Here is an 18,215-nt window from a genome sequence, read left to right as displayed (position 1 = left end):
TACATCTTGGCAATAGCAGTGAGAGATTTCTTAAAACTATACTCTACATGCTAATGTTGTTCACTCAAATATCAGTTAGAGTGAGGTAATAATTTTTCAATGTCTTTTATTGCAGTGTAATATTGCAATTTTCTTTCACTCATTACCAGTTTCTTTCAAATACTGAACAATTCCAACTATATTAATTGTAGACCAACCTGTCATTTGCAGGTGTTCATATAGCATTCATGAATACCTAAGAACACTGAATACAATATATCTATCACTCCTCTATGAATCCTGCCACTTTTATTCAGTCTGCTTAGTGAAGTGTAAGAAACATATTACATAGCTTCTCAAACAATTAAGTTCAGTTACTTCTACTCTTCATATAATTACTGGTGTTGGAGACAAACAAATCAACTTCCTGACATATTCAATAATGTCTTGTGGAATAATTTTCTGAGGTAAACCATCGGTTAGAAAGAAAGTATTGATTCCACAAAAGTGAGCAATAAGAACAATATGTGGTGTTCATCCATGGATATCATGTACATACAAGGAGCTAGGCATTTTTACTGCACTGTCCCTAATAAAATTTGTCATAAATGATCCATCACAATTTAAGCAATGGTGATGTCATACCTACAGAACTATAATAAAAAATAAGCTTTACTACCCATTATTAAACCTGTCAGTAATGCAGAAAGGAGTTCAATGTGCCGCAAGAAAAATTTTGATCATTTGACCAATAACATAAAATGTCTGGCAGGTTGCAAAGCAAATTTCAAGTCTAACCTAAAATCATTTGTCCTGGACAACTACTTCTGTTCCACGGATGAATTTCTATTTAAAAGCTGGTAGCCTGTAAAAAGTTATTTTGAAGAGCAACTGCATGTGTAGGGCTAAAAAATAATGTATTCATTAATGCTAACACTAATCATGGATACATATTGTAAAGCTACATCATTTTGATAAAAGAAATGTTCAAATAATCTATGGGACATGTAACTAACTATCTAACACTAAGAAACTGTACATAGCATCTATAAATAACTGGTAGCTCTGCAGCTGCTATGACCTGAAGTTGGTCAATAGTTGGACAAAGCTGGTTACCGAAGTAAAAAATATGTATCCTTAGACTGCAATAAAAGACCCTTCAGAAATTCAGTTGTAATGGGTTGCTCCACTTGACAGTATGTCAAGTCTATATTATAATTTATTATTTATGACGGAATTGTATTCATTTTTCATGCAATAAAGTATTTCAAACCTATCTTACACATTATACTTACCCATAATTCATCATCTCTCTGTAGGGTGAATTGTGAGCTACTGACATTGCAAGCAGCACTGTCCCATCAGCTAGTCTGATGACTTCATATTTACAATATTCTTTACCACTGAGCCTATTCAGTATTTTATGCATATTGAAATCAGAGGTACAGTAACATCGACGTCCTTTGCTGACAAATAAGAGTGCAGATTGGGAAGGTATAAGTTCATGCCCTACCCCCAGATCTTGAATGTCCTTGTTCTTGGATATCTGCACTCAATAAAAGTTACAAATTACATACAGACTATGCATCAATATACATACACACACACATATATGTAACCATAAAATTTAAACAAGGAAATGCAGTCATTAGACCCAAGTTGAATAGAAGAATGTGCTGGTGACTTCGGCCACTGGAGTTCTGAGAGTACAAATTAATCATTAAGAAATTGATACATATTTTTCATTAACTGCTGAACTGGAAAGAAATATGTCAACTATTTTTTATGATTGTTGTCAGTAACATGTGCAAAGAAATGTCCATAGCAGAAAAAAACTGAGTGTGGTAAGAAGCCATTGGTATATATTTAGAAGCCTAAGTCACTCATGTTCCACATGCATTTTAAATACTTTTGGCTCTCAGGACTGCCACTGAATCACATTTTGTACATCCCGTAATATTTCTTCAAGGCAGCTGGTTGACATTAACTAATGGTGACTGGTTGTTACTGCTGGCAAGTAGGAGTTGCCGGTGCTCACTGCTATGTTCCACTAAGGAGGCCTCATTCAAATGCTGCACATGTGTGATCACATAACTTGCAGATGGACAACCATAGCGTCTTCAGAGCCCTATACCAGGAGCAAATCTGTGGCCTTCCATGCATCTGTTTGCACAAAATGTCATTCACTTGCACACCTCAAAGCCATATATTGAACATATCTGCCACAAAAGCTTTAAGAGCCATACTAAGACATTTTATTTAGCACATTCACTCACTAAGGCATCTGGTCCTTGAATACAGAACAATATAAATAAAAAATTAATGCAAAAAAGCCCTTAAACATTGTGAAAAGAGCACCTTCACAAGCAAATGCTCTATAAATTATCACTAAAATAAATATATTGCCTGTCCCTGGAATTTCTATGATGTAAACTGTCTCCTTCGTGAATGAAATTATACGCCTAGATATACACACCCAGTTCTAGTGGAAAATTCATGTGTCAAATCAGGGATTGAGCAGTGTGATATGTGTAGGAAGTCTTATCTATAGGAAACTAGTCTCTCTGTTACAAGGGGAAAGAATGTCATCAGATATAATCTTAAAGTAATACAGTTAACTTTTGATTATTAATGCAGAACTGAGACTATATGGATAATTGGAGAACACAGATAACCCAAAATACACACATCTGCCAGAAACTACTATTTACTCCACTTACAAAAACATGATACATGACGCATTTGAAAGCCCACTGCATTACTTATGCATTTCCACCAAAGCTGACAACTAATTTACAAAATTATATTTAAAATACACTGTATTTTGCATCACTTGCTTTCAGTTTACTATGAGGAAGTAATTGCCTAATTTTGTCTGTTTCTGTTTGTCATTTATTTTTTCCAGATAACTGTTCTCATTTTCTGAAGTGTGAAAATATAAACATACTCAAACAATTTTTGTCGTGCATTTTCTTATAAAAGAGACTAATTATATTTTTGTTTACATAATGTAGTTGTTACAAATGTGACTGCCATTTTCAATTATTCTGATGTCGTATACTTTCTTATTTGTTAACATGTTATTTGAATTCATTTTCTATCGACAGAGTAATGTGGAATTGTGATTTTGTATAAAATCATACATTGACATAATCAGAATCTTTGAAAATGTTATGTGAAGTGAGGTGTGTGAGCGATGTAGAATCATATCAAGAAGTCAAAAGAGAAGGCACCAGCAAAGAGTCAGGAGTGAGAAAGGAATGGTGGCGATTATCATGCAGTGTAGGTACTGCTACACATTGTTTTTGTGGCTGGTGAAAGATATCAGTGTTTGGACAGTGCTACATTTATAATCTCAATGTGTACAGTGATTAAAGTCCTAATGACTCTAAGTGTTGCATTGCTCATTTGCCAGAACTGTGTTTTGACTCATTAAACATGAAACTTTGATATGCAGACTTGTAAGCTATGTGCATGTCGTAAAGATACTGTTTTCAATTGTTTAGCACATACCATAGACTGTGGAATGATATAGAAAATATGGTTGCACATTTAATGTCATACACTGATACAAAGAACTTTTTCCGTGAATCTATGATGTGCTGATCGCCATATGATTCAAGTGATTGCATAGACAATTGTGCCCTGTACCTTTTGTTCTGTTTAAACAATGACTAATTATTTAATGTACAGTCTACTTGATTTACTTTCATAGTAAGGACAGATACACTGTGAAAAGGGCCACATCACAATCATAAAGAATAAATCTGAAAACTGCGACTAAAAATCAGAAAGCTGTGGGTTTAAGTGTGTAACAAACATTATGACATCAGGTTACATTACATGTTAGTGGAAAGGAGCATGTCTTATGTTCACCATTGTATGCAGATATGCAAATAGGAATTAATTCTGGAAATATTGACCCTTGCTTTTAGATTTGTAACATGATGGAGCTCAGCAAGAGATTGGTATTATTGGATTACACGCTCAAGGATCGTGGACTAATGAGGTGGATGTCAACATCTCTTTGACAGCACCAGCTATGTGGAAACAGTTTTGAAGGAGCATTTACCAAGAGACACTGCAAATTATATTGTTCTAATCAGTGATGTAAACGCTCATTATGCATAAGCAAGAGCAACTTTTCATGGTGATTAACTTTACATAATTGTAAATTTTCATATTGCACTGGGGCTTTGATTTCTTTTCAGTAATGACATTCAGAACAGTAGTTAAAATGTGATTTCATCCATTAATTTCTTTCTTTCCATAATGATAACAATTTTGCAAACTTGTTGATTTATACATTGTCCATATTACTGCAGACAGTTGCTATGGATACTAATGAGGTAAAAGTTAAACAGTTTTATCCCCTTTCATTTGCTTTTAATTGCTGGTGCTTCTTTGTATATGCTGGTGATTCTTTGCACCTGTGGTCTAGGGGTAGTGTCTTTGATTAGTATTCAAATTGTCCTTGGTCCTGGGGTTAGCACCCTCCTCCCTTCCCCCCCCCCCCCCCCCCCCCCCCCCTCCCCCGCCCTCCCTGACACTTACATTTTGAATAAAAATCATCAGCTTTGTCTTCCAAAGACTTCTGGCATAAGAAGTCACACTCATTCTGCCAACAACCTTCCAAACAGGATGGAGGATCAGACAGAGGTTCAGAGCAATCTCTTGCCCTCGGATGGGAAACTGCTCCTAAAGACAGAAGAATCAGCAATGATCAATGGTATGAGGATGCAGAAGGAAATGGAAACCACTGCATTAAAGACACATAATGTTCATCTACAGGACATGTGGCCTGTAGCTGAAAAAGTGCCATGATGATCCCTCCATTAGCAAAAGATTCAGGAATAGTCCCCCATTTAGATCCCTGGGAGGGGACTGCTAAGGGAAAGGTGACCCTGAGAAAAAGATGTAATAACCAACAAAAGGATAATGTTCTACAAGTGGGAGTGTAGAATGTTAGAAGTTTCACGTGGTAGAAAAGCTAGGAAATCTGAAAAGGGAAATACAAAGACTCAGTCTAGATATAATGAGGTCAGTGAAGCAAAATGAAAAGAAGACAAGGATTTCTGGTCAGTTGAGTATAGGATAATACCAAGAGCAGCAGAAAATGGTATACCAGGAATAGGATTTGTTACAAACAGGAAGGTAGGGCAGAGAATGTGTTAATGTAAACAGTTCACTGTTAAGGTTGTTCTCATCAGAATCGACAGCAACCAGCACTGACAATGACAGTTCAGGCTTACATCCTGGCGTTGCAAGCTGAACATGAGGAGATAGAGAAAGTATATAAGTATATTGAGTGGCTAATGCAGTATGTTAAGGGAGAAGAAAATTTAATAGTCATGGGGGATTGGAATGTGGTTTTAGGGGATGAAGTAGAAGAAAGGGTTATGGGAGAATATGGGCTGGGTACTTATAATGACAGAGGAGAAAGACTAATTGAGTTCTGCATCCTGTCACTTGGAAGGCCACAATCTGACCCCATTCAAACTCACTCAGTCGGCTGTAGGAAGCACGAATGCATCTTCATGGCACAATTCCCTGCGTGCTTCACATGTTTGCAGCACACTGAGCCTTCTGACTGTGGGCATTTCCTATTAAAACTTACACACAGATGGTGCTTTGGTAGCTATGCCACTATGCTATCTAATGGTGGATGATGTTGAAAGCCTTATCAGTACATCTACTATGCCCCAGGTGGCATATGCCATCATTGGACCAAAACCGATGTCATCTTTCCAGGTGTAATAATATTTTTCCCAGCAGTGTAGTTAAACCATGAAGTCAACAGATGTCAGCATCAAAAACCATATTTGACAGTCTACTGACCAAAATTACTTCAGGTGGCCAAAATTAGCACATTTAACAGTAACAAGTTATCATAGTCGAACACAAAAAAGGGAGGGGGCTCTTGATGTAGGTTATAGTAATGGCATATACTTGCATTATAGTGCCCTTAGTGTTAATGATTACTTTTTAGAAAATGTACTGGAAACTGCTACATTGTTACTGCCCATGTTATAACCCATAATAGTGTCTGTATACCACACATCAGATAGTGATATTGAAGTAAGAGATCTGTTCAAAAATTCCGGAAATTTGTCCACAGAATTTTTCTGTGGTTACCTTTTTCTTATTGTGCAAAATACTCTCCTCCAAAATTGATACACCACTTCCAACGCTATTACCACTTCTGACAGCAGTCTTGGTATGCCTCTTGCTGGATTGCACAAAGTGCTGTTTGCGAGCTTTCTTTTATCTTGTCTATCATTGCAAATTTTCATCCTTTCAATGGGATTTTCAATTTTGGAAGTCTGGAGGGTAATGCAGTACAGTGATTTTATTTCTTGTGCAATAGTCATGCACAACCATGGAGGAATGTGTGGTTGCATTATCATGAGCCATGAATTGTCTCACCACATTTCAAGCTGTTTCCTTCTCATATTTTCTCACAGATGATGCAACATGTCCCAATAGTACCATCAATTAAATGTTTGTCCCTGTGGCATGAATTCATGATGAACCAATCTTTCAAAGTTAAAAAAAAACTATCTGTATGGCTCTGACATTTGACCTGACCTGACTAACTCTTTTTGGTCTTGGAGAACATTTCCCGACCCATTGTGATTATTGAACCTTGGTCTCAACATCATAGCCATAGGCTCACATCTCACCATCAATTGTGATTCTCTTAAGGAACATGTCATTCTCATTTGTATGATCCAAAAGCTCTTGACAGATTGTGAGATGAAGGTCTTTCTGGTCCTGACTCATGAGCAGTGCTACGAACTCGATGGCAACGTGATTCATTCTGAGATGCTATGTCAGGATTTCATGACATGATCTAACTGAGGAGTTACATTCTTCTGCAATCGCTTGGACAGTCAGTCTCCAATCTGAACGCACACTTTTGTTGATCATTTTACCCTCCATTCAGAGGCTGTTGCACACAGCGACCATTATTTTGATTTGTAAACAATAGATTTCAGCTCTCAGTCGTCCTTTGGAATTTTTATTGGCAGATCTAGATTTCGGCTAGAAACTAGCCATTCTCAATGCACTATCATTTTTGGTTAATGAATGTAATGCCTGTTGGCATGCATTAACCAAAAATGATAGTGCATTGAGAGTGGCTAGTTTCTAGCTGAAATCTAGACCTGCCAATAAAAATTCCAAAGGACGACTGATAGCTGAAATCTATTATTTACAAATTTTGTTGATGTTCCTGACTTGAGTGTCATCAGTAGACATGAAGGGAAGGGCGTCCTGAATGAGGGTGATCTTTAACTTCTGTTCAGCCATTTTTAAACAATGTGAACCATTTGTAACACTGAGTATGGCTTACACACTCATTTCCATAGTCTTGGTGCATCATTTGGTGTGTCTCTGTAAAGGGTTTTGTGAGTCTCATGCAAAACTTAATGCAGATGCATTGCCCTTCTAACTCTGCCATCTTTAAATTCACAAACAATGCAAAACAATGTTCTACTCAATACAGCACTGAACAAAACTAAGAGACATACAGTAATGAAACTTCTTGCAGTTACACATTAAACACAGGTGTATGTAGGGATGCCAACTACATTTTGCTTCAACACACCATTGGTGCAAAATTACGAATGTTCCAGAATTTTTTGAATAGACCTCGTATTTGTGCAGACCTTACAGAAACTGAATTTATACGTTGAGAAATGGTTTAAACATAGGATTTTAATGTTGTTGTTGTTGTGGTCTTCAGTCCTGAGACTGGTTTGATGCAGCTCTCCATGCCACTCTATCCTGTGCAAGCTTTTTCATCTCCCAGTACCTACTGCAACCTACATCCTTCTGAATCTGCTTAGTGTATTCATCTCTTGGTCTCCCTCTACGATTTTTACCCTCCACGCTGCCCTCCAATACTAAATTGGTGATCCCTTGATGCCTCAGAACATGTCCTACCAACCGATCCCTTCTTCTGGTCAAGTTGTGCCACAAACTTCTCTTCTCCCCAATCCTATTCAATACTTCCTCATTAGTTATGTGATCTACCCATCTAATCTTCAGCATTCTTCTGTAGCACCACATTTCGAAAGCTTCTATTCTCTTCTTGTCCAAACTATTTATCGTCCATGTTTCACTTCCATACATGGCTACACTCCATACGAATACTTTCAGAAATGACTTCCTGACACTTAAATCAATACTGGATGTTAACAAATTTCTCTTCTTCAGAAATGCTTTCCTTGCCATTGCCAGCCTACATTTTATATCCTCTCTACTTCGACCATCATCAGTTATTTTGCTCCCCAAATAGCAAAACTCCTTTACTACTTTAAGTGCCTCATTTCCTAATCTAATTCCCTCAGCATCACCCGACTTAATTAGACTACATTCCATTATCCTTGTTTTGCTTTTGTTGATGTTCATCTTATATCCTCCTTTCAAGACACTGTCCATTCCATTCAACTGCTCTTCCAAGTCCTTTGCTGTCTCTGACAGAATTACAATGTCATCGGCGAACCTCAAAGTTTTTATTTCTTCTCCATGAATTTTAATACCTACCCCGTATTTTTCTTTTGTTTCCTTTACTGCTTGCTCAATATACAGATTGAACAACATCGGGGAGAGGCTACAACCCTGTCTTACTCCCTTCCCAACCACTGCTTCCCTTTCATGTCCCTCGACTCTTATAACTGCCATCTGGTTTCTGTACAAATTGTAAATAGCCTTTCGCTCCCTGTATTTTACACCTGCCACCTTCAGAATTTGAAAGAGAGTATTCCAGTCAACATTGTCAAAAGCTTTCTCTAAGTCTACAAATGCTAGAAACGTAGGTTTGCCTTTCCTTAATCTTTCTTCTAAGATAAGTCGTAAGGTCAGTATTGCCTCACGTGTTCCAGTGTTTCTACGGAATCCAAACTGATCTTCGCCGAGGTTGGCTTCTACTAGTTTTTCCATTCGTCTGTAAAGAATTCGTGTCAGTATTTTGCAGTTGTGACTTATTAAGCTGATAGTTTGGTAATTTTCACATCTGTCAACACCTGCTTTGTTTGGGATTGGAATTATTATATTCTTCTTGAAGTCTGAGGGTATTTCGCCTGTTTCATACATCTTGCTCACCACATGGTAGAGTTTTGTCAGGACTGGCTCTCCCACGGCCGTCAGTAGTTCCAATGGAATATTGTCTACTCCGGGGGCCTTGTTTCGACTCAGGTCTTTCAGTGCTCTGTCAAACTCTTCACTCAGTATCGTATCTCCCATTTCATCTTCATCTACATCCTCTTCCATTTCCATAATATTGTCCTCAAGTACATCGCCCTTGTATAGACCCTCTATATACTCCTTCCACCTTTCTGCTTTCCCTTCTTTGCTTAGAACTGGGTTTCCATCTGAGCTCTTGATATTCATACCAGTCGTTCTCTTATCTCCAAAGGTCTCTTTAATTTTCCTGTAGGCGGTATCTATCTTACCCCTAGTGAGATAGGCCTCTACATCCTTACATTTGTCCTCTAGCCATCCCTGCTTAGCCATTTTGCACTTCCTGTCGATCTCATTTTTGAGATGTTTGTATTCCTTTTTGCCTGTTTCACTTACTGCATTTTTATATTTTCTCCTTTCATCAATTAAATTCAATATTTCTTCTGTTACCCAAGGATTTCTATTAGCCCTCGTCTTTTTACCTACTTGATCCTCTGCTGCCTTCACTACTTCATCCCTCAAAGCTACCCATTCTTCTTCTACTGTATTTATTTCCCCCATTCCTGTCAATTGCTCCCTTATGCTCTCCCTGAATCTCTGTACAACCTCTGGTTCTTTCAGTTAATTTTAATGTTTGGTAAAATAAATGTTGACATAAGACTAAGGACACCTAAACAACTTAATCTACTCAATATGCTAAGATCACATTACCTGTACTGTAGTAATGATAACTCAACAAAACAAATCTGACTGTCTTGATAATGTAATTAGTAATGTCGAAACAAATCAGTATGAACTAGGGTTGTTCAATAAACATTTTTCATCAAACCATAAAGGGATCTCATTAAAATTAAAAACTAAAGAGTCCATATCTGATTCCCACAAAATTAAGTACATTATACATCAGAATGAGGACAGTACTGATAACTACTGAACACAGCTAAAGATGATAAACTGTAATGATGTTCCCCTTGAAAGTAGTCATATTGCAAATACATTTACATTATTTATTAATGCACTGTCTGATATATTCCAAACTCATTGCACTAAAGGAATGAAAAAATAAGGGAACTGCCAGGAAATATGGCCTCTCATCTGAACATAACTGCTTTGCACCTGATTTAGAAGTACTGAGAACTCTGTTAATTATTTCCTATGACAAATCAAGGAATATTCAAGTAAAAAGAGCAAAAGAAGAAATGCAAGGCACATTAGATTGCACAAGTAAAAGGCAAATGATGTTATATTAATAAGTCCCAAAATAAATGTAAAGCATTCTGGACTGTTGTCAAGACTCATCTGGGTAGAAGTAAAGGTATTAGGAAAAGTAGTTCCTGTGATATTGGTGTCACACCAGATGGTTTCAACACTTTCTTCATTAATGCTAAAAATTAATACCATAGTTGCAACCAAACACAGCCATAAGTATAGTAACATCCATAACTCAAATCATGCAAGCTCCTTCTTACAAATTTTTTTTAGATATAGTTCCTGTCTTTAAACAAATTGAGGTAAAAGTAACTGATATTACAATTGCAATAGCAAAATTAAGTTACTCAAAAATGCAGAATATTTATGGCCTCTCCAATCTTATTATCAAAAGAATTGTGGATGTAATATCACGTCCACTGTGTTCTCTTATAAACTGGATGTTTGGCAGTGGCTCTTTCCCTTCATCACAAAAAAACTGATATCCTTTCTCCTCTGCACAAAAAAATGTGACAAGTCTCGTCCTAATGATTACTACCCATCTCATTTGTACCAATAATTTCAGAAGTAATGGAATATTGAATACAGCTCCAAATCAATCAACACCTGTCTGTGAAAAATATTCTTAGTAACACTCAGTACAGCTCAGTATGGCTTGTCAACAGTAGAAGCAGTTGAAAATTTTGTTTCATTTATACTATCATCATTTGAATCAAGATTATCTGTTAAAGTTACCTTTGTGAATCTCAGCAAGGCATCTGATTCGTCAGCCATAGCATACTGCTGTAAAAACTCTTCTGCTATGGTCACACTTACTAACTTAGTACAGATATAATTGGTATGATTCTTCCATGTTAATTTTCAGTCAAGGTGGGTCCCTAGTAGTTTAGCTGAAGCACAACCATTGCTGGCATCTTTAACACATAAGCTAAAGAAGATATTTAAAGTTTTTCCCTGATTAATAAACCATTCATTGATTTGGAACCACTTGTTGGCTGCTCTGAGATTACTTTCCTGCTTTCCTGCTTTCATGTTCTTAAGTCTATCCCATCTATAACAAAAATGGTATCATCTGCATAGAGTGTGGATTTACACAATATAGTGCTGGGCAAGTCATTTACAAATATTATGAAGAGTAAAGGTCCAAACACAGAACCCTCTGGCACACCCTGCATGATATCCAAAACATTTGACCTCACATCACTGAAATACACAATTTATCTTCTATCACTCAGGTAGGATCTGATTAGAGATGCCTTTTTCCACACCCACTTGACTTATGATATTTTGTTATGAGGTATTACCATGAGCGAAAAAGTTCTCAGTTGGCAAAAGAAGATAGTCAGATGTATCTGTTGGGTCAGAAATAATGAATTTTGTAGACGACATTTCAAAAAACTTAAAATACCAACAGTTATGTCCCTCTTTATAGTACCTACAAAAGAAAACCAATACAGTCACAAAGTACAACAATCTGTTCACCAACATAACACTTGCCTGAAACAGTAAACTGACATCACTGTTGCTAGACTTAAAAAACCCATCATAGTTCCAGGTACATTGAGGTAAAACTGTTTAACATGTTGTCACTACAGGCACACAGTGTGTCATTGAATATGTTTGTAAGTGCAAGACAGAAATAGCTTCGAGAAAAATCATTTTATATAATAGAATAGTTCATAAAGTGTCCTACAGATGACCTGATACACTAATGGAGTTTCATTAGATTAAACTCATATAATGGACAGTTTTGTATCATTATAGACAATAATTATCTAAAATATCTTTTATGCCATGTATGTTATTTATGTAATTTTATATGTAAGGTGTTTATGTACATAAGAGACAAATGTATTTTTAATGCTTAAAGATAGCTAATAAATAAATCTAAATGTTCATATTCTGTATATGATGCACAACAAACGGCAGTTAGTTTAAAAAGTGTGTCACTGTAAAGCTGTGAGTGTAAAATTCTTCATTTGTATGGTCATATTGTCCATAGCTGCTTTGCAGTTCCTGAGGGTATTTTTGTTCCTTTGTTACAACTGCAAGAAAGTGCACGTTTTTCTTACCAGGCATATTTTGTTTCATTGAAGTATAGCATCATCAGTTGGTTGTAAATACCTTCAGTTACAGACCACTGATGATGCTTTGCTTTAATAAAGTTAAGTTCATCTGGTGAGAAAACATGCATTTTCTTGTAATTGTAGAGCTGGAACAAAAATACCCTCAGTAATTGCGAGTATTCAGTTGGCACTATATACAATAATACTTGTACCATAGAGAAGCGTATACTTAGCAGCCACCAAAGCAGAAATAAGGTGGATAAAGCTAATACACATAAAATAAAGTTAAGTTGGGTTGGAGCTCTAGTTTGCAGAATTGTAAAATAACTTGCTTAAAGAAAATGATTAGGAATATTAAGACTAAGGGAAAGATTTACAGGGGGTAAAAAGAAGGGAAAGTTATGTCAACCCCTGGTTAAGACAGACTCAATTACAAGAAATGATTCAAAAGTAATAATGGACTAGCAGTCAAGATATGAATTCCATGGTGTTAGTAAGAATTGGCTCTTAATATTAATAAGTAGAAGTACTGGGCTCATCAATTTTTAAAGGAAAGAGGAAAGAAAGCTCATATAATGAGCAAGACATGGGAAGTGAGTACAGACAGACAGAAATAATATCATAATGCACAATGTAAATGTAAAAGGAGAGGGAGGAAGTCTATGGTAGAGAATGACAAACCTTTTACAGGTGAATGGATGGCAAGAATCAAGGTCCTATCCCCTTCGGTTACATTTCACAGAATGCTGAACAATAGGATACTGTGATTCCTGTTCTTCTATATAAATAGTTTGCAAAGGTCCAGTCTTGTTCCGTGATTGATAGAAGTAGTGCTAGTGTAAGATTGCAAACAAATTATATATTTTGTATCAAAAGGAGAACTCACCCATTAACTCATCACATTCCATAGATCCTTTCAAGAAGGAGTCTTCAGTGATATGGAATGAGTGAAAGTATACATTTAAGAAAAAGCAAATCATAGAAACTTGAAACATATTAACAGTCAGCTATCACTATATGGCTTAATGTTATTTGTGATGGACAAATGTAATCTAGTAATCAGAGAGAAAGCCACTTCTTTGGAAAAAAATTGCTACTTCTTTAATTGTATCAGTTAGCTCCTATTTATCTCCTATCAGAAGTTTAATATTTCACATACTTATTTATATTGGTACTTTTTAAAGGAAAATTTGTAACATGGGAGGCATGTTTATCACACAGTGCTACTGGTCATGTAGCTTTGCAAAGAACACTGCTGCTTGCCATATAGCTTTCAGACATTTTAAATGGGGTAAGTCTTTAGTTTTATTTTGAATTGGTCATAATCAGGCCTATTCTTACTTAAATGTTTCTTAATTTGTAAATTTTTGACTTGGATAGGTTGTGTTTGTTAAGCCGGCACTTGCAGACTAGCCATGTGCTGTTTTTTAATAGATCATGATACAACAAAGACATTAAGATAATTTGTTCAGTTCAGAATATCTTGGATTAATTTATTGACATATCTTTGAAACACTGTGGGAGCATTAGCCACTCTGAATGCAAACCAGTAATAGTGACACATTGACTGCAGCCTTGAAATCTCTGCATATCCTTGTACATTTGTTTAGTTTTTTTATTGTTACTGCTGTGCAGGGTGGCACAGTTAAGATGAGCTCCCCACCCCCAACCCACCCCCCTAACCCCACCCCCACCCCCTTCTTTGAATGCAAATTCAGTATTTTGACTTCTGAAACAGAGTAAACAGCTAACATTTTTCTATCAGCATTTCAGTGTACTTCATCAGTAAAGTTAGACATTTCTCTTTAAAGTATGCAAAATGACTTTCTCAATAGAAGAAAGAATTGACATTGTGGAAACATATGTGAAAGCAAGTTCATTTAAAGAAACTCGTGAAATTTTCAGGGTCAATTGCAGGGATAGAGGATTACCAGCAAAGAGAGCTATACACAGTCTGTACAAAAACATGCACCTATTGATCTGTGCAAAATGTAAAATGGCAAAGAATCCCTTCAGTTTGCATACCAGAAATTATTGCAGACATTTGCTAAAGAATTATTCAAAGGAAAAGAAGTGTAAACATAAATTGGCCCAACAGGTGCATGTAAGTAGGAAGAGTTGCCAGCAAGTATTGAAAAGTCTTAAATTTGAAGCCATATTATGTGATGGTTGTGCAGCAATTATGGGAAGATGACAGTAAGAAAAGTATGGATTACTGATGTGGCTTTTGAATAACATCAATCGTGGCTTATTAGACCCTTTCCACCACTTCATGCTTGATGAAGCATGGTTTCATCTTTCTGGTCATGTGAATTTACAGAATGTGAGGTACTGAGCAATGGAGAACCCTGACACTACATGTCAGCAACCATGCCTTAATGAAAAAATTGGTGTTTGATGCAATGTAACAGGAACAAGCATCATTGGACTGATATTTTTTGACACTGTCCTCAACACAGTTGCATATATGGAAATCTTTGATAGATTTTATGTTCAACTAACTGAATATAAAAGACAACACTGCTTCTTCAAGCAAGATGGAGTAACATGTCAGACATCTGAGGTATTCCTGGAATGAGTCCATGTTGTCTTCACTGAGGAACAAACTGTCAGCAAACATTAATGGTCGCCACATTCATTGGATCTAATGACATGCTATTTTTTCCTGTGGGGACACTTGAAGAGCAAGGTCTCTGAAACAAATCCACGCAAAACGCAGGAACTGAAACACAACATCAGCCATGAAGTTGCTGCCACTAATATCAGAATTTTACATCAGGTGTATCTGAATAGACTTAGAAGTGCACAGCCGCGTATTGATGTTGCTGAGGGTCACTTTCAACATCTTCTATACATGTACTTTTCACTTCAACCCATTACATGCAGTCTCCCATCCTTCATCAAGGACACCAACCACTTCCTTGAACGCCTGGAATCCTTACCCAATCTGTTACCCCCGGAAACCATCCTTGTAACCATTGATGCCACGTCCTTATACACAAATATTCCGCACGTCCAGGGCCTCGCTGCGATGGAGCATTTCCTTTCACGCCAATCACCTGCCACCCTACCTAAAACCTCTTTCCTCATCACCTTAGCCAGCTTCATCCTGACCCACAACTTCTTCACTTTTGAAGGCCAGACATACCAACAATTAAAGGGAACAGCCATGGGTACCAGGATGGCCCCCTCGTACGCCAACCTATTCATGGGTTGCTTAGAGGAAGCCTTCTTGGTTACCCAAGTCTGCCACCCCAAATTTTGGTACAGATTTATTGATGACATCTTCATGATCTGGACTCACAGTGAAGAAGAACTCCAGAATTTCCTCTCCAACCTCAACTCCTTTGGTTCCATCAGTTTCACCTGGTCCTACTCCAAATCCCATGCCACTTTCCTTGACGTTGACCTCCACCTGTCCAATGGCCAACTTCACACGTCCGTCCACATCAAACCCACCAACAAGCAACAGTACCTCCATTATGACAGCTGCCACCCATTCCACATCAAACGGTCCCTTCCCTACAGCCTAGGTCTTCGTGGCAAACGAATCTGCTCCAGTCCGGAATCCCTGAATCATTACACCAACAACCTGAAAACAGCTTTCGCATCCCGCAACTACCCTCCCGACCTGGTACAGAAGCAAATAACCAGAGCCACTTCCTCGTCCCCTCAAACCCAGAATCCCCCACAGAAGAACCACAAAAGTGCCCCACTTGTGACAGGATACTTTCCGGGACTGGACCAGACTCTGAATGTGGCTCTCCAGCAGGGATACGACTTCCTCAAATCCTGCCCTGAAATGAGATCCATCCTTCATGAAATCCTCCCCACTCCGCCAAGAGTGTCTTTCCGCCGTCCACCTAACCTTCGTAACCTGTTCGTTCATCCCTATGAAATCCCCAAACCACCTTCCCTACCCTCTGGCTCCTATCCTTGTAACCGCCCCCGATGCAAAACCTGTCCCATGCACCCTCCCACCACCACCTACTCCAGTCCTGTAACCCGGAAGGTGTACACGATCAAAGGCAGAGCCACGTGTGAAAGCACCCACGTGATTTACCAACTGACCTGCCTACACTGTGACGCATTCTATGTGGGAATGACCAGCAACAAACTGTCCATTCGCATGAATGGACACAGGCAGACAGTGTTTGTTGGTAATGAGGATCACCCTGTGGCTAAACATGCCTTGGTGCACGGCCAGCACATCTTGGCACAGTGTTACACCGTCCGGGTTATCTGGATACTTCCCACCAACACCAACCTATCCGAACTCCGGAGATGGGAACTTGCCCTTCAGTATATCCTCTCTTCTCGTCATCCGCCAGGCCTCAATCTCCGCTAATTTCAAGTTGCCGCCACTCATACCTCACCTGTCTTTCAACAACTTCTTTGCCTCTACACTTCTGCCTCGACTGACATCTCTGCCCAAACTCTTTGTCTTTAAATATGTCTGCTTGTGTCTGTATGTGTGGATGGATATGTGCGTGTGTGCGAGTGTATACCTGTCCTTTTTCCCCCTAAGGTAAGTCTTTCCGCTCCCGGGATTGGAATGACTCCTTACCCTCTCCTTTAAAACCCACTTCCTTTCGTCTTCCCCTCTCCTTCCCTCTTTCCTGATGAGGCAACAGTTTGTTGCGAAAGCTTGAATTTTGTGTGTATGTTTGTGTTTGTTTGTGTGTCTATCGACCTGCCAGCGCTTTTGTTCGGTAAGTCACCTCATCTTTGTTTTTATATAAAATCACTATATTTTTCAATGTAAGTAAATAGTGAGTCCATTTCAGCTCTTCATTTCTGTAATTTCACTTCATTTCCTTTATAATCACTTGGCTACTTTTATCTGCCTCACCCTGTATAATTAATACAGGTGCAACTACATCAGTCTTTGAAGTCTCTCTAATTTTATGTTAACAATATCCCACCCAGCAAATGGATTTGTCCTTGCTCTGAAGAAACGAGATTGTGTGGATGATTTTAGCAAGATATGCATAAGAACATCTTTTGTGCAATTGATTCCATGTGCAGATAATTGCTTATACATTGCAATCACCTAATCTAAACAAAGAGACAGGAAGAAACTTGATACTAGTCACACCTCGTCACTGACTAAAAACCCGAATAATGTAAATGGATCTAAACCAAAAACATTATTTGCTACTGTTGATCTAACTACAAGCTGTGTTAGAGTTCAAGTTGCATACAGTAAACTTGATTTAATGTTTATTTCACTCTATGGCAGGATGTGCTGTCTTCTGTAAAAAACTGCTTCCCATTATAGTCACCAGAACCATGGAGTGTGAATCCGTAGGGAAGTTTACCAGTTAGTTAAAGACACTGTAGCTCATGTACATATCTGGAATGCCACATCATGGCATTTGAAGGCCTACTTGACCACTAGTTTAGTTGGCATTCCATTTACTGACCATACTGATAAGATGATGTGGCGTGGCATGTTGCACCCTGGTGCTTACAGGCACAAGCCCAGTTTGACAACCCAGCTTGGGGCGTGTGTCACATTCGGCTTCACGGTGTGGGCACTGGTATTACTCATGCTTCATGTTATACTCAGAGCATGACCACACTAGATGTCATGAGACACTGACCACCCAGTGTAAAAGGAAGTGGGGAGTACTGTGTTGTCAATAGAGCAGCAGTAACAGTAGAATGTGTCAGTCAGTAGAGCTCAAAGAACTCAAACTTCAAATGTGGACTAGGCAGTGGAAGTCACCTGAGTAACAAATATATAAGGGACATTTCAACCCTTCTAAAGCT

At 38.1% G+C, this 18,215-nt stretch overlaps 1 protein-coding gene across 1 annotated transcript in view; it reads right to left on the bottom strand.

Moving 5' to 3' along the window:
- Positions 1–18,215, bottom strand: part of LOC126484150 (glutamate receptor ionotropic, kainate glr-3-like) — a 97,723-nt gene that overhangs the window by 30,297 nt on the left and 49,211 nt on the right. Inside the window, exon 7 of the mRNA XM_050107548.1 lies at positions 1,275–1,525. Within this exon, the coding sequence (XP_049963505.1) occupies positions 1,275–1,525 (251 nt within the window). The remainder of the gene's footprint in view (positions 1–1,274; positions 1,526–18,215) is intronic.

The sequence above is a fragment of the Schistocerca serialis genome, chromosome 6, assembly GCF_023864345.2.
Source record: "Schistocerca serialis cubense isolate TAMUIC-IGC-003099 chromosome 6, iqSchSeri2.2, whole genome shotgun sequence".
Taxonomy (NCBI): domain Eukaryota; kingdom Metazoa; phylum Arthropoda; class Insecta; order Orthoptera; family Acrididae; genus Schistocerca; species Schistocerca serialis.
The sequence above is the reverse complement of the archived record's forward strand: the minus strand, read 5'-3'. Positions and strand labels throughout refer to the sequence as shown.